This window comes from Lacerta agilis, chromosome 6, assembly GCF_009819535.1.
Source record: "Lacerta agilis isolate rLacAgi1 chromosome 6, rLacAgi1.pri, whole genome shotgun sequence".
Taxonomy (NCBI): Eukaryota; Metazoa; Chordata; class Lepidosauria; order Squamata; family Lacertidae; genus Lacerta; species Lacerta agilis.
In genome coordinates, this window is record NC_046317.1 from 5089235 (window position 1) to 5103557 (window position 14323).

The window sequence follows — 14323 nt, forward strand, 5'->3', positions numbered from 1 at the left end:
GCCTGGCCGAGCCCCCCCCCCTTCACCCGCCTTCGCGACCGTCCTCTGCCTGCCCACGCCGTTGCCTCAGGCGGGGGAGCCCGGCCGGCTGGCTCGGCGATCCATTGCTCGCGCCTCTCTCCCTGGGAATGCCGCCCGCCGATGCCGCCGGGTCTGAGGGAGAAGCGGCGGTCGCGGCGGTCGCGGCGGCGAAGGAGCCCGGGCTGCGGCGGAGGGAGCGGGAGGCGAGCGAGGGGCCCCGGGGAGGCGGCGGCGCCCGGCACGGGATGGAGCCGGCTCGGGGTCGCGTGTAGTGACCGAGGAGCGAGGCGTCCCGGCCGGGCAACAAGGGCGATCGGCGGAGGGGAGCAGCCGGCGGCGGCGGCGGGATGGAGCCCGGCGCGCCCTCAGCGGAAGCGGCGGAGTGCTGCCTGGAGCGCCTCAAGAATTCCCTGCCGGGGCCCGCCGACCTAGCCGGGGCGGCCAGCACGCTGGAGAGGATCCTGAGGGAGTCGGTGTGCCAGCTGCAGGGCTGGCTCCGCGTCTACGGTAAGAAGCGGGGGGGGGGGGGGGCCCCGGCCCCACCGAGCCCCTCACACGCCCCCTTCGGCATCTCCTCTCGGCTTCCCCGCTTCCTGGACGCCTTCCCCCCCCAAAAAAAATACCTCCTTCAGCAACATCACCTATCCTGCCGCCGCCCACCCTCCTTCCTGCCACCTCCTCCTCCTCCCGGTTCTCCCGCCTAAAAGGTGGGTTTCCCCCCCTTCCTCTCCGGCTGGATGCGACCTTTCTCCCTCTCTCTTTCTGCCACACTCCGACTCACGGTTCTGGACCCGGGGAAATACTATATTTTCTCCCCCCCCCCGCGGCTATCCACATCACGCACCCCATTCGTAGCCCCGTATTGTGGAGTGCCGTCAGGTAAAGTATACAGCCGCCGCCCCCTGCTTCGTTTAAAAGATGGAAGAGTTGGCACTCCGGCGCCGATCTACCTGGAGACGCACTCCCCCCCCCCCGTCTATTATCTCAGGTGTGTTTCAAGGTGCGACTCCAGGGTGCCGCTAACCAAACCCCTCACACGCCCTGCACCCTTTTTTTTTTTGCATTGACACCCCCCACCCCAATCGTATCTTCTCCCTCTCATAAGCACAAAACAGCTGTTGTGCGTCCACCTTCAGCAGCATGGGATGCCTTGAAACATTTTTATTAAAGATGATGTGCCTTTGCTTTTTAGGGCCGTATGTGAGTCTTATTCCTGGACTTAAAAACCACCTTTCTTAATGCTATGGAGGGCAACGCTGATCCTGATATTGGCAACTGTCAGGTTTCAACCCACTGGTTTGGAAACACTTGCCTCATGGTCCCCAAGCTCTTTCCCGGCACCGTCTTTCTAATGTTTTTATTTTCCATTTTTCAGACAGCTCCTTTTTGTATCTGCCCCAAGGTTGCCCCAAGGTTGCTTAAGACAAATGTTGACCGGCTACTAATAGTGATGCTTCTTTTATTCTGTATCATACTTCTGGGCTGAGTAGTGACCTTCATACTTCATATCTTCCCATGGTTGCTTATGGCAAAATTTTGTTTGGAACTTCTGTACTGCTAACCCTGTTGTATGAAGCCTGCTTCTCTACCTTCCTTGTGACAATATCCAATAATGTCTTTGATAAGCATTGTGATTATTACGGATGTACTCATTTCTCTGTGCCCATGAAAATTTTCCTCTGTGCAGGTACTGGCTTGACTGCATATTACTGCCTCAGAACATGAACTGATCACCAACCAAAGGGTTAAGAGAATTCCTTAGTGGAATCTGCTTTTTATGGAAATAAAAAGATAAAACAAAGTAACTTCTTAGGAGTGTGTGAGAGAGAGTGAGAGAGATACCCACCCACTGGCATTGCTTCTTCCTAGCTTCCTCTCCACCCTTTTAGAAAGAGCAGACCAGTTAATTTCAGAAATCATGTTTGCAGAAGAACAGATTAGGTTGCAGAATGTGCTGTTGCATACAGCCCCATTGTCTGATCTCTGGGGATTTATTCCAACAGACCCAGCGGCATGTTGAAATACTGATAAATGAGCAAAAATATCTCATGTTCACGTCACTCTGAACTTGGGGAAATTGCAATCACAATTGAATTGTTTATGGTTGAACACATGACTAATACCAGTTTTAAAGTTGGATATCTACTCAGAAATAAGCTCATTAAGTTCAGTTGTAACAAAATAAAAAAATAAAAAAGTTCCTTCCAGTAGCACCTTAGAGACCAACTAAATTTGTTCTTGGTATGAGCTTTCGTGTGCATGCACACTTCTTCAGATACACTGAAAATATCTGAAGAAGTGTGCATGCACACAAAAGCTCATACCAAGAACAAACTTAGTTGGTCTCTAAGGTGCTACTGGAAGGATTTTTTTTATTTTTTATTTTGTTTTTACTATGGCAGACCAACACGGCTACCTACTTGTAAGTTCAGTTGTGTTTACTTCTGGGTAAGTGTGCATACTGCATGACTGCAGCCTAAATAGTGGCTTATTTGTTTTTAAATTCGTAGACTTTAAAAAAAAACACAAGCCTGTAACCTGAACACATGTGCAGACAGACCTTGGGCAAAACATTTCTGCATTGCAGGGGGTTGGACTAGATGGCTCTCAGGGTCCCTTTCAACTCAACGGTTCTTTGATTATATGACAGGAAACACTCCTCTGTGATTATTCAATGTATTCTAAAATGTTAAGAAACTGATAATTATTAGCAAACTGCCCTTTGTACTAGTTTTGAATAAGTCAAGTACAGGATGCTCAGTTGAAAGCACCCCAGGATCTAGATGTGGAATGCTATCATTTTGTAATCGGTATTTAAGTCCTTTGTGCTTTCAAGAAGTAAAGAAGAGAAGCAGTGTGAGTAGAGCCTCATTTTCTTCCCTTTCCAGCTGGATTTTGGATGACTATTAATGAGTTGCTAGAAGATACTGACATTGTTCATCTTGTGGTTTTGTACTTACTGACGTGCATTCAACTGGCATCCTTATTTATAGTAAAGGTTGATGAGAGCCTGGAAAAAGGATGTTAAATTCTTTAGTGATCTGGCTGATGTACAAGACACAGTGTTATTTCCTATTTCTTTTTTCAAATCCTCCTTGGTATGTAACCTCCCAAAATAAATCTGTATCAGTACGCCTTGCCTATTCCCAAACTCAGCTTTTTTTAGCCATACTGTGTGCTCTATTATAGAAATATATTGTGACTCAGTCTTAAAACAAGACAGCAGTCGGGTTGGGGTGGTTTTTTTTTTGTTATTCTGTACCTTCATATTTTATTCTAAAGTATCATTATACTGGGTAGTATTTTGCTTCTCAGTGAGCTATTGATTTCGTTGTCAATTAATAGTTAACTAATAAAGATCTTTTGCTGAGCACTTAAATGTTGCTGGGCTTCTAGGCAAATTTGAAACTGAAGTGTGGACTGTTGTTGCCAAGTTTGCCATAGACAATGAGGAAGATGAAATGGGTAAGCTGATAATTTTTATTGGACTGGCTTCTGTTACTGTGTGCTAATAGGATAAATGTTGCTAGACAGTGTGCTGAAATGATATAGGCTGCTAGACAAACTGCCTCCTAATAAATCTGTAAAATGCCCATCACTATAGCAGACAAAGTTCACTTTATTACAAAAAAGTGAATGGCCATTGTTGACTTCTGTAGAGGAAAGTTAAGGCACTGCAGTAAGTGATTGGCATTAAGTTAGGGGAAGACCTGATGTTGAGGTCATTTGTGTAAGGGTTGAGGTTTCAGCTTCACAATGTTGGACATCACAGCACCTTTCTCTTTAAAAAAATGGCTTCCATTTACATACATGGAGAAAAGTAGTGTTGTTGTTGTTGAGTCGTGTCTGACTCTTCGTGACCCCATGGACCAGAGCACGCCAGGCACTCCTGTCTTCCACTGTCCCCCGCAGTTTGGTCAAACTCAAGTTAGTAGCAGAGTAGAGGTAAAAAGGTAAAGGTAAAGGACCCCTGACAGTTAAGTCCAGTCTTGAATGACTCTGGGATTGCGGCGCTCATCTCGTTTTACTGGCCGAGGGAGCCGGCGTTTGTCCACAGACAGTTTTTCCAGGTCATGTGGCCAGCATGACTGAGCCGCTTCTGGCAAAACCAGAGCAGCGCATGGAAACACCATTTACCTTCCCGCTGGAGTGGTACCTATTTATCTACTTGCACTTTGATGTGCTTTCGAACTGCTAGGTGGGCAGGAGCTGGGACGGAACAACAGGAGCTCACCCCGTCATGGGGATTCGAACCGCCGACCTTCTGATCGGCACGCCCTAGGCTCTGTGGTTTAGACCACAGCGCCACCCGTGTCCCCTATGAAGTAGGGGTACTGTTATCAAAAATGCAGAGTATGTGGGACAAAAGCTGTCTTCTACTCAAGACATGCAATTACTGCCTTTCCCTTCATTGTCTTGCAAGAGGTTGGTTGGTGCCACACACTCCTTCTCTGAAAGAAGAATAAGGAGATGAGCTCTGAGGGGTTCATGCATCAGCAGGGTGTTTACTTGCCCAGAAGTTCATTGTCTCAGTTTCTGGTTCATTGTTATGTTTGGTGTTTCCTCTAGCGATGTGTGTATCCCCTACACCGAAAGCCCAGTGCAGTTCCTATCTGAGTGTGCCATAAGAAGAAACAGCCTGGAGCTTCTCTTGAGTAGAACAAATGTTCTCAAGTAAAACCCTTCACACTAAGGTTTGCATAATCGCCAGAGTGGGCACAAGTTGTTCCTCATTATTTTTTCTATCACCATGTGGGTCTGAACGCAGAATGTATCTTCTCCTCTTGTCAGGTAACTGTCCCCGGCACAACGTAGGGTGGTGGAAGGGCTCTCGGGATGTTACAGAGAGTCCTGGCCCCACCTGACCACCAGCGCCTCCTCTTCCAGCGGAGGAAACAGCGAGGTCTCCAGTGGGGAAGGGCAGGTAGCTCTGGGTCCTGAGAACAGAGGCTCTGGGGATGTTGGAGAAACCCTGCACTCCCCTCGCTCAGCGGGCGAGGAGGGAGACACGCCACTTCCAAGTGCGCAGAGGGGTGAAACTGAAGGAGGGGAGGCGGAGATTTGGGATACCGAAACTCTTATGTTGGGGTCACAGCCGGAAGGGGCCACTCCCGGATTCTGCAAGTGACTGATACAGACATGAACTTGTAGCTCTGCACTGTAAATAGCATGCACAATAAACCTCTTAAAAGACTGTTCGGAGTCTTGCCTGGTTACTCGCGAGCAACCACCCCACGGACCTTGCATCCTCATACCTCTTCACAGTGCTCAGAATACAGGGTTTCCTATTCCTTCTGTTAATTATCACTGGGATTCTCTCTCCCTAGGGCCTTAGTAGCATGCTGTAGGTTTACATAGGCTCAGTTTCCTCTATTTTCCTTTGTGCTTTGGCTATACGTTCCTTTGTTGTGAGCAAGAATGTGGGTTGTCGGGCAATGTCCTAGTTTTTCTTGAGGAAGCTTTAATTGTTGTTTCTTTGCACGGGGGGGGGGGGTCACTATAAAGTCTGAGTCCTTCCTGCTTCCTAATACGTTAAACAGAAATGACAATCTGTATATTTGATGAGTTTGTAGGTGCACACGCGCCTAGGCTAATATGTACATATACAGTAAATAAAACGGAGGCATTTACAAATATGTCTGTTTTAGGGTGCAACACTGAGAATCCACATAGGGAGTTGGCTACATGTAAAATGTTGATGAAGTCATAGGTTTTTTGTTCAGCGATGGACTGCAATTAGCTAACCAGAAGATAAAGGTTGCTGATGTAAGCTGTGCAGATACAAAAACATTTCAACTTTAAAAACTATGAAAAAAATACACGTGATTTTTCGAGCATGATTGGGCTAAGAAGTGATTCGGTAAGCCAAAGTCAACAAGTAATTATTTCTGGTTAATATCAAAATGAACTACAGAAATGGCAAGCTCAGTTGTTTAGGGGAAAATAAAAGTATATGCTTCCTTTCCTTTCCACAGTATTTTGTTTTATTTAAATTAGGTTGAAGTATATATATATATATTCAGATCGTTTTAATCCTGTTTTTGCCTTGCATCGAGTGACCTGGATATGTTTCTGTGCATTAGTAATCAAATCGAAACAATTCCATGCTGGTGTACAACTAAATGTAGTTTTTGGTATGTAGATATTTATAGAACTCTGGAGCTTTTTGTAGTTAGCAAGCAAGTAAGTAAGTATGCCCACTGAGCAAAGGGAAATGGGCTCTAAGTCTGACCTTTGCGATCTGTATTTCCCAGTAAATATTGGAAATGGCTCACACCACTCTATGCCATGAATGACTCTGGAGGGGAAGCCTATCTGGTGTAAGAAATGCTAAGCACCACTCTTCTAACATTGCAGTCAGGGGAGCCATTAATATAATAGCCACCCATGGTTCAGTTTCCCCCATGTGTCCATACAGATACAGAGAGTGGATTTCCCAGTTGTTGCAATTGAAAGGTACTTTGCTCAAAAATAGTATGGTCAGAAGAAGCAGTTACTTAATCTGAAATGTAATTGTTGGCCAATTCTCAGAACTGATTAATCTTGTGTATGTGCTAGGTACTGTGTGCTTTTCAGCTTGCATCTGTCCGGGGAGCTCATTCAGGGACTCCTCCAGTTATAGAGGCTATACAGCTTGTATTTGTAGGCACTGGGAAGCGGATTTGCAAATAATGCATCATAATAACCAGCTGCGGTGATAGGCCGGCAGTGTGACTGCGGTGTGTGTGTGCAAAGGAAGGGCTTCACTATGGGATGTGCTTTCAATGTGATTCCAAGGTCTTTGCCTGCTCTCTCTTCAGTGGGAGCCCTAAATCAACTAAACATGTTTTCCCATTTTGCCAGTCGCTCTTTTATTTTTTCCGAACTTTGCATGATTGCTGCCAGTGATTGAATACACAAATGACTGGCTGATGAGTATGATTTTGAATACTTAAAAATCTTACTGTTTTTTTCCTCCAAGGTTTGGAAAAATCTGTTTAGATGTCATAGGAAAGAGGAAATTCTAGATAACTGTTAAAAAAAACAACGCAGAGTAAAATTTGGCAGAATATCTTCATAAGCTTCACATCAATGGAATGGATGTACTTCTAGTCTGCAACTAGATGCTTAATGCTAAAACAGATAGCCATCACTATCTAATAGAAATTGCATTTTTACGCAAATTCTGTATCTACAAAGCAAGCACAGAAAGGATTTACAAAAAAAGTTTATATTTCTGATAGTTAAGAAGCAGCTCCTGGATTTTCCACACAACCCAAGTGTGGCGATCACACAGGGTCCCCGGTCGTTTGACGGACTATTGATCCCTGTGCCACCACGACGCTTTGCTGCCACCAACCAGGATCCCCTCCCTGGTAATAACTTTCACAGTCAGGGTGCAATTTTAAACAAAATAATAAGTGTTTATTTAAAAACTTCAACAACTTAAGAAATTGGTTACAACCCTGCCTACGCTCACCACTATACCTCACCACCAACCCTCACAATCAACAACCAACTCCCTCCATCAACTGCTCTTCAACAACTCCCTTCTAACTCTCCGCTCTCTAGCTCTAACTGACTCTCTTCAGCTGCCCCTAGCTCCTCCCCCCCTCTGTTTATTGGTTAGCCTAGGGCCAGCCACTTAACCCCTTACTTACTCCTTCTCCTGTGTATTCCCTAGAAAGGCAAACGCCACATACCTCCCCCCTTAAATAAGTTTGATTCAGGAGGGATAACTGCACAGAGTTATACTCCTGATCAAACTGCGGGACACATTAATTCAAACAAACATTTTCTATGTTTACTAACCTTAACTCCTCATCTTATACTGGCTTAATAATTGTTTTTTCCCACATTATATACAATAGATCATGCAATATTAAACCTTTAGTTAACTGCAAGAAAATTTGTAACTGTCCATTTTAATCTTTGCCTTCGGGTCTTCGTGATAAGGCATCTGCAACGATGTCCAGGATCCTTTCACGCTCCTTATTGTCCTTAACCGCCACAAGAAGTGTCTTTCTCTGGGCACCAGTCTTTTCTCTGCCACACGTGATTGGATGCAAGTTGGATGCAAGTTGACACAGTCCCACTCCGATCCCTGCAGTCGATGCGTCTGTAACTATTGTGGATTCCAAGCTGTGTAGAGTCTTTGTTTCTCAGGGTCAAAAGCTCTCTTGGGTCACCCTCTCTCTCCTTCAGGATCTCTGTTAAGTGTTGAAGCCTGAGGTCTTGTACAAACGTCTCCATGTCACCAAAAGCTGCATAAGAACTGGTTGTCTGGCTTTTGAATTCATTGGGAACTGCTTTCAGAAGTTTGTGGATAGCTTCTTTTTTAGTCAGCTTGCTGAAGCTTTTTGGACAAACGTGTTTACTCAATGAAAGTAGACTAAAAAGCTCTGATTGCCTATTGCTGTTAGCAATCTCCCTAGCTGTCAGTCCATCTTTGGTCTGTATTGAATTATCAGTTCCCACTTCAAGCAATTTGAAGACTACTTTTTTATGTCTTTGACGTGGTGGCCACGTTAATGCTGTGTAACCACGTTCATCTTGGGCATTTATTTGTGTTGCATGAGCAGCAGGGTACCCAACTTCCCACCACACAATCTCTAGTGTAGGAAACACTTTCACTTTCATAAAAAGTTGATGGGACACCCTGGCAACTATAACTTTCAGTATGTTTTTCTTTCTATATTTCCAACTGATGAATGGTTTATCATAACTTTGAATAGTTGTTCTAACTGATCTCACAGATAGGTCTCCTTTTAAAACAACTCTGACTCCTCTTGAATGGGCGTAACCCATAAGCTCAGGGTCATATTTTCCACAAATCGCCACTGTGGTAATATGTGACCAGTCATAAACTTTCCAGGCCTGCCCCCCAATGTCAAATATAAAGACCTTGCATTCTAAATATGGGGCTTCCTGTTCCTCATCCCACAGGATCCCGGAAATAAAACTGTTTACTAGATCCATGTTTACTTTATATGGGCGCTGACGTCCTGCCATATCACTGCATGGAGCCCCTCGGAAAGGAACGTTGGCAATTGAACGAATACGGGCCTTAATTGAGCCTAGACAGGCATAATCATAGCCATACCATGGAACACTCATCACCATCTTCTTTGGATTAATGCCCATGTGAATGTATTTTTCATATTCCATTATGGTGTGGTTATATGGAGCATTGGCTCTGGCTTTGCATTGCAACCACACCTGACTCTGTTCATCGTACGGCATAACAAATATGAAATCACAAGACTTTGCAATCCCGGTGTCAGTGTGATGGACTACCCCTTTTGCTAGTCTTGGAGTATTACTGAAAATCCTTTTAAATTTTTGTAGGTTGTTTCTCATTTCTTCCTGCTGTGAATGGGTTAAGGTAGGGGCTAGCTTAACTTCTTGTATATTACATTCTTGCTCCCCTCTCCCCTCCCAGCATGATATTTCTGCTTCTTCTGGGTCCTCTCGGATAGCACAGAGAGCCCAGCTTTCATTTCTCTGGTAAGGCTTAATCATGTTTATGTGAACTACCTTGCGCCCCTCATCCCCCTGCTGGATAAGGTAGTTTACATTATTTATTTTGGACACGATTTGGGATGGTTCCTCCCAGGCTAGTTGCATTTCATTCCCCTTTTTAGTTGCTCTAGGCACGGGTTGTGCCACGTCGTGTCCTAAACTCTGGCAAATGTCACAGGCTTGGCAATACATTCTAATTTGCTTCCCCATTCCTGGCCAATAGAAATTTTGTGCCACTCTTCGTTTGGTCCGAGTTATCCCCATATGTGCCCCAAAAATACTATTATGGGCTTGTTTTATGATTTCTTCTCTGTACATGTGAGGAACCACTAGTTGTCTGCGGTTTCCTCCTCCCCCTTTATAAGGTGTGCTAAGGGCTTCACGATATAACAGCCCCTCCTCTAAGCAGAACCTCTCTGGGCAATCAGGGGTTAATGGAACAGTAGATTTTGCTGCCTCAAAACAGCCATTTAGTCCCATGTCATTCTTTTGTTCCTGAGAGAAACTAGTCTTTTGAGTAGTTTTAAAAGGTATTAGGAAGCCTGGCTCACTCAAAGTTTCAACTTGAGGACTTTGAGTCCTGCCCTCATTGGCAACTGTTTCGCTTCCCTCAGTATCAGTTGACAGTGGGCCCCCCTTGGAGCGGGTAATACCAAATGCACTCTGCACATGCTCCAGGAGATCCCAACCGACAAGCACCGCAGTGGGGATTTCCTCTGAAATGGCCACTTGCCACTTTCCACTCCAGTCATGTAACTTAATGTTTACCTCAGCCATTTGGAGTCTAACTGGCTCTTTGGCGATTCCTTTTAATTCTATAGTTTTTCCTGGAATTATTTTATCGGGACTGATTATCTCAGGATGAACAATTGTGATTTGGGATCCAGTATCTTTTAACCCTAGATATTTTTTGTTTTCAATCCAAATATTTTCTCCTGACTTTCTCAAGAGCAAATCATTCTGTTTAATCAAGTAACAGTGTATTACTGAGGCCTCAGGAATCTCCTCTGTCTCCGGCCTAGCTAGAGCTTCGGTTTCCGTGGCAACCTGCTTAGCCTCACCCTGCCCTACTGAGTGGATACAATAAGAGTGTTTTTGAGTGTTTGTGCTCCCAGATTTAACTTGTTCACCAGTCTTACATTCAAAGCTTCTGTGGCCCAGTTTGTTGCACGACCAGCACCTCATATCTCTTCCCCCAGTATAATTAGATTTATTTTCTTTTACCTCAGAGGTATGGGTGTTAGTTTGGCCCACGTCACTTGGGCTTTTTGACTGTGGTATGTTTCCCTTTTTTGTTGCCGGAGAAGAGCTTCCTTTAGCATATTGAAATTGGTTTCTGGGGTTCCCCCACAATTTCCCGCCAAATTTTGGACTATCAAATCCATGGTCCCTAATTTCATTAATTTGGTCAGCTATGGATGCTGCCTCCTGAATGGTTTTAGGACTTCTTTCCTTTACAAGATATTTCAGCTCCCCAGTTATGGTGGCATAAAATTGCTCCAACGCAATAACCTCTCTGATTTTTTGAATTGAATCCGCACCCTCCTGCTCTAACCATTTTTTGAGGTAATTTGTAATTTTTGCCCCCAACTGAGCATACGTTTCTTCCCTCAACTTTGTCACACTCCTGAATTTTTTTCTTAGTTGTTCTGAGGTAATTCCAAACCTCGTATAAATTAATTGTTTAAACATCTCAAAGTCTGTTGACTGTTCTTCTGTCATTTGGGCGTATATTTCTGCCAGTACCCCACTAATTCTAGCCCTTAAGATCACCATTTTCTCCTCATCCTTCACTTGGAAATCTTTACAGGCTCTCTCAAATGATATCAGAAAAGCCTCTGGGCTATCTTTCTCCTTGAACTCAGGGAATCGCTTTAAATCCACCTTCCCTGGTGTTTGACTACCGGTGTTATTACTATTGTTTTGATTCTCCATTGCTGCTAATTCTAGTTTCCTCATTTCCAACTGAAATTGCATTCTTTCGCTCTCTTGCTGAGCTCTAATTCTTTCTTTTTCTAATTCAAATTTATATTGTTGTTCTAGTTTCCACTTTTCTAATTCTATAGAAACTTGTGGCTCTCTCGCCTCAGGTAAAATATTAGTGGCATCTTCTAAGCTCTGCTCTTCCCTCAGAGGATTCCCATTTTCCTCCCCCTCAGAGCTATCTTGAGCTGGTTCCCTCACAGGGTTCTTTGTCTTTTTAGGTGGCATATTGTGTGATTGAGGATTGACAGTTAAATTAACAAAATAAGAGAAATCTCCTCTCAGCACTGTTCCCCCTGGCTAGGTTTCTCCAGACTCGGGTCTCAAAGTTCTGCTATGGGTCTTCTCTCTACCCGTTAAGCTTACTTCCTCGGACCCCAAGTCAAAACCCCCTGCCAGAACAGATTTGTGAGCTCTCTTTTCTCCTTTTGTTATCTTAGCCTTGCAGCGTCCTTGGGTACCCACAACTACACCCCCGGGCTAGGTTATCACTTCACAGATTTACCCTTCCCCTTCCAGGTGTATTGTTTAACCCCAGCTGCTTCTGCCAATTTTGTGGTGAACAGGCACAACGATTTCAATATCCCTCCACGGGCTTATTGATGTCTCCTGCCGGCGTATTGATCTTATCCCGTCGCTGCCGCCAGTTTTGTGGCGATCACACAGGGTCCCCGGTCGTTTGACGGACTATTGATCCCTGTGCCACCACGACGCTTTGCTGCCACCAACCAGGATCCCCTCCCTGGTAATAACTTTCACAGTCAGGGTGCAATTTTAAACAAAATAATAAGTGTTTATTTAAAAACTTCAACAACTTAAGAAATTGGTTACAACCCTGCCTACGCTCACCACTATACCTCACCACCAACCCTCACAATCAACAACCAACTCCCTCCATCAACTGCTCTTCAACAACTCCCTTCTAACTCTCCGCTCTCTAGCTCTAACTGACTCTCTTCAGCTGCCCCTAGCTCCTCCCCCCCTCTGTTTATTGGTTAGCCTAGGGCCAGCCACTTAACCCCTTACTTACTCCTTCTCCTGTGTATTCCCTAGAAAGGCAAACGCCACACCAAGTCTCTTTCAGAAGCATTCATGCATATAAGCCTTGTCCAGATTGCAACAATGCAAGGGGAATACCCAAAACATGAAAGTAATTCCTGAACCCTGCTCTCTGAAATGTTTGAATCACACACAAACCTGAAAACTTCACCATTCATGCTCCCACCAATTGATGTGAAGTTTGTGGAGATATTTTGGCAAATTTTACCCTGTATTTTTTGGATTCAGGATTGTTTTTATGTTTGTATTACAAAACCAACATATGATGCAACTTCTCGGAGTTCTGTTGGCATTTATGGGGAGGAGAGTATGCAAAAATAAGGGGAATATGCAAAAATATTTTAAATAATTCAATTATATTATCAAAGAATGTTTTATAGAGCAGAAAATCAATGATATAGTAACTGAACATACACACAAATATTCTTAGACTCCCATGATTATAGAGGGATGATCTAGAAGTAACACTGCCTATTCAGTCATGGAGAATACCTTGGTAAAGTAGTACAGTTGGCTCAAATGGGCATATGTGAGAAAGAACCTCCCTTGCCAATTTAAGGATTGACTGAGTGAGCCCATTAGCTCAAAACTATCCATGCAACCTGTCAGGAAATCACCCCCGCCGGAGCGGCAAGCTATCCCGGAGAGGTTGCAGTACCGGGAGCCCGCATCTCCGCTGAGCAGTTCATCATCCTCCCCGAGTGGAGGAAGCGACCGCTCTTCCAGTGGGGAGGGGGAGATGGAGACAGGAAGTCGGAGCAGGGGCTGTGGCAGGGATGGAGAGCCTCTGCACCAAGCTGAAAGAGGGGGAGAGGAACCCTTTTCGTCGCCCTGTTTGGGCAGAGAGGAAGGACGTAGAGGGGGGAGGCAGGGGTTCAGGATCCCGCGCCTCTTATGTTGGGCAAAGAACCGGAAACAGACATTCCCGGACACTGCAGAGGGATGAGCTGGACATCTTTATTTTAGCTCCACTGTAAATAGCTGCACAATATAAAACTTAGTTTTTAGAAGTTCTGCGTCCGCCTGATTCCTCATGAGCAACCACTGAAAACCTTACACAACCAAAAAAATAAAAAATAAAAATCCAATTTGCTTCCAATTTTGACAATTTCTGATTTCTCAAATTAAGTGGAAGGTCCACAGTTGTTTTATGCCCTAATGAGTCGTGATTGAAGCACCAGACTAAAAACAATGTTTTATATTTCTTTCACACATGCATCTTGACTGTCTTGTAGCCAGGCACTAAGCACTGGGTTAACACAAATCAAAATAAACATACCTGGCTGGCAAGGAGCGGTTGCTTCTATGTGTCACAAGTTATGTTCAGAATCACATCCTTTGATGCAGAAGAGGGGAGATTAATTTCCAAGTAAATGTTTTAGAAAAAAGTTAATTATATAGTTTATGGGTCCATATCTAGGCTGAAGTAGTGTTTAGCAAAGCTCACAAATAGGGTTGTAGAATATAAATATGTGGTTCATGGATGCTCTTCTAGCCATGCTCATTTACTGGACAGTTCCTCCACATCTAGCTAGATTGGTTTATTGGGCTATGATGCTTCAAGAGTAGGGTTTTAACTTTTTTTTTTTGGTCAGCCTTCTGAAATCTAGGAAAACTAACAGTGTCTTCTATTTGCTACAGTTACAGGTAGGTAGCCTTGTTGGTCTGCCATAGTAAAAACAAAATAAAATAAAAAATTCCTTCCGGTAGCACCTTAGAAACCAACTAAGTTTGTTCTTGGTATCAGCTTTCGTGTGCA

The 14323-nt window shown here is 44.4% G+C and overlaps 1 protein-coding gene across 1 annotated transcript in view; it reads left to right on the forward strand.

Annotated features, from left to right (window-relative positions):
* The first annotated feature begins 360 nt into the window (after positions 1-360).
* Positions 361-14323, forward strand: part of RASAL2 (RAS protein activator like 2) — a 241206-nt gene continuing 227243 nt past the window's right edge. Inside the window, exon 1 of the mRNA XM_033151272.1 lies at positions 361-528. Within this exon, the coding sequence (XP_033007163.1) occupies positions 369-528 (160 nt within the window). The 5' untranslated portion in view covers positions 361-368. The remainder of the gene's footprint in view (positions 529-14323) is intronic.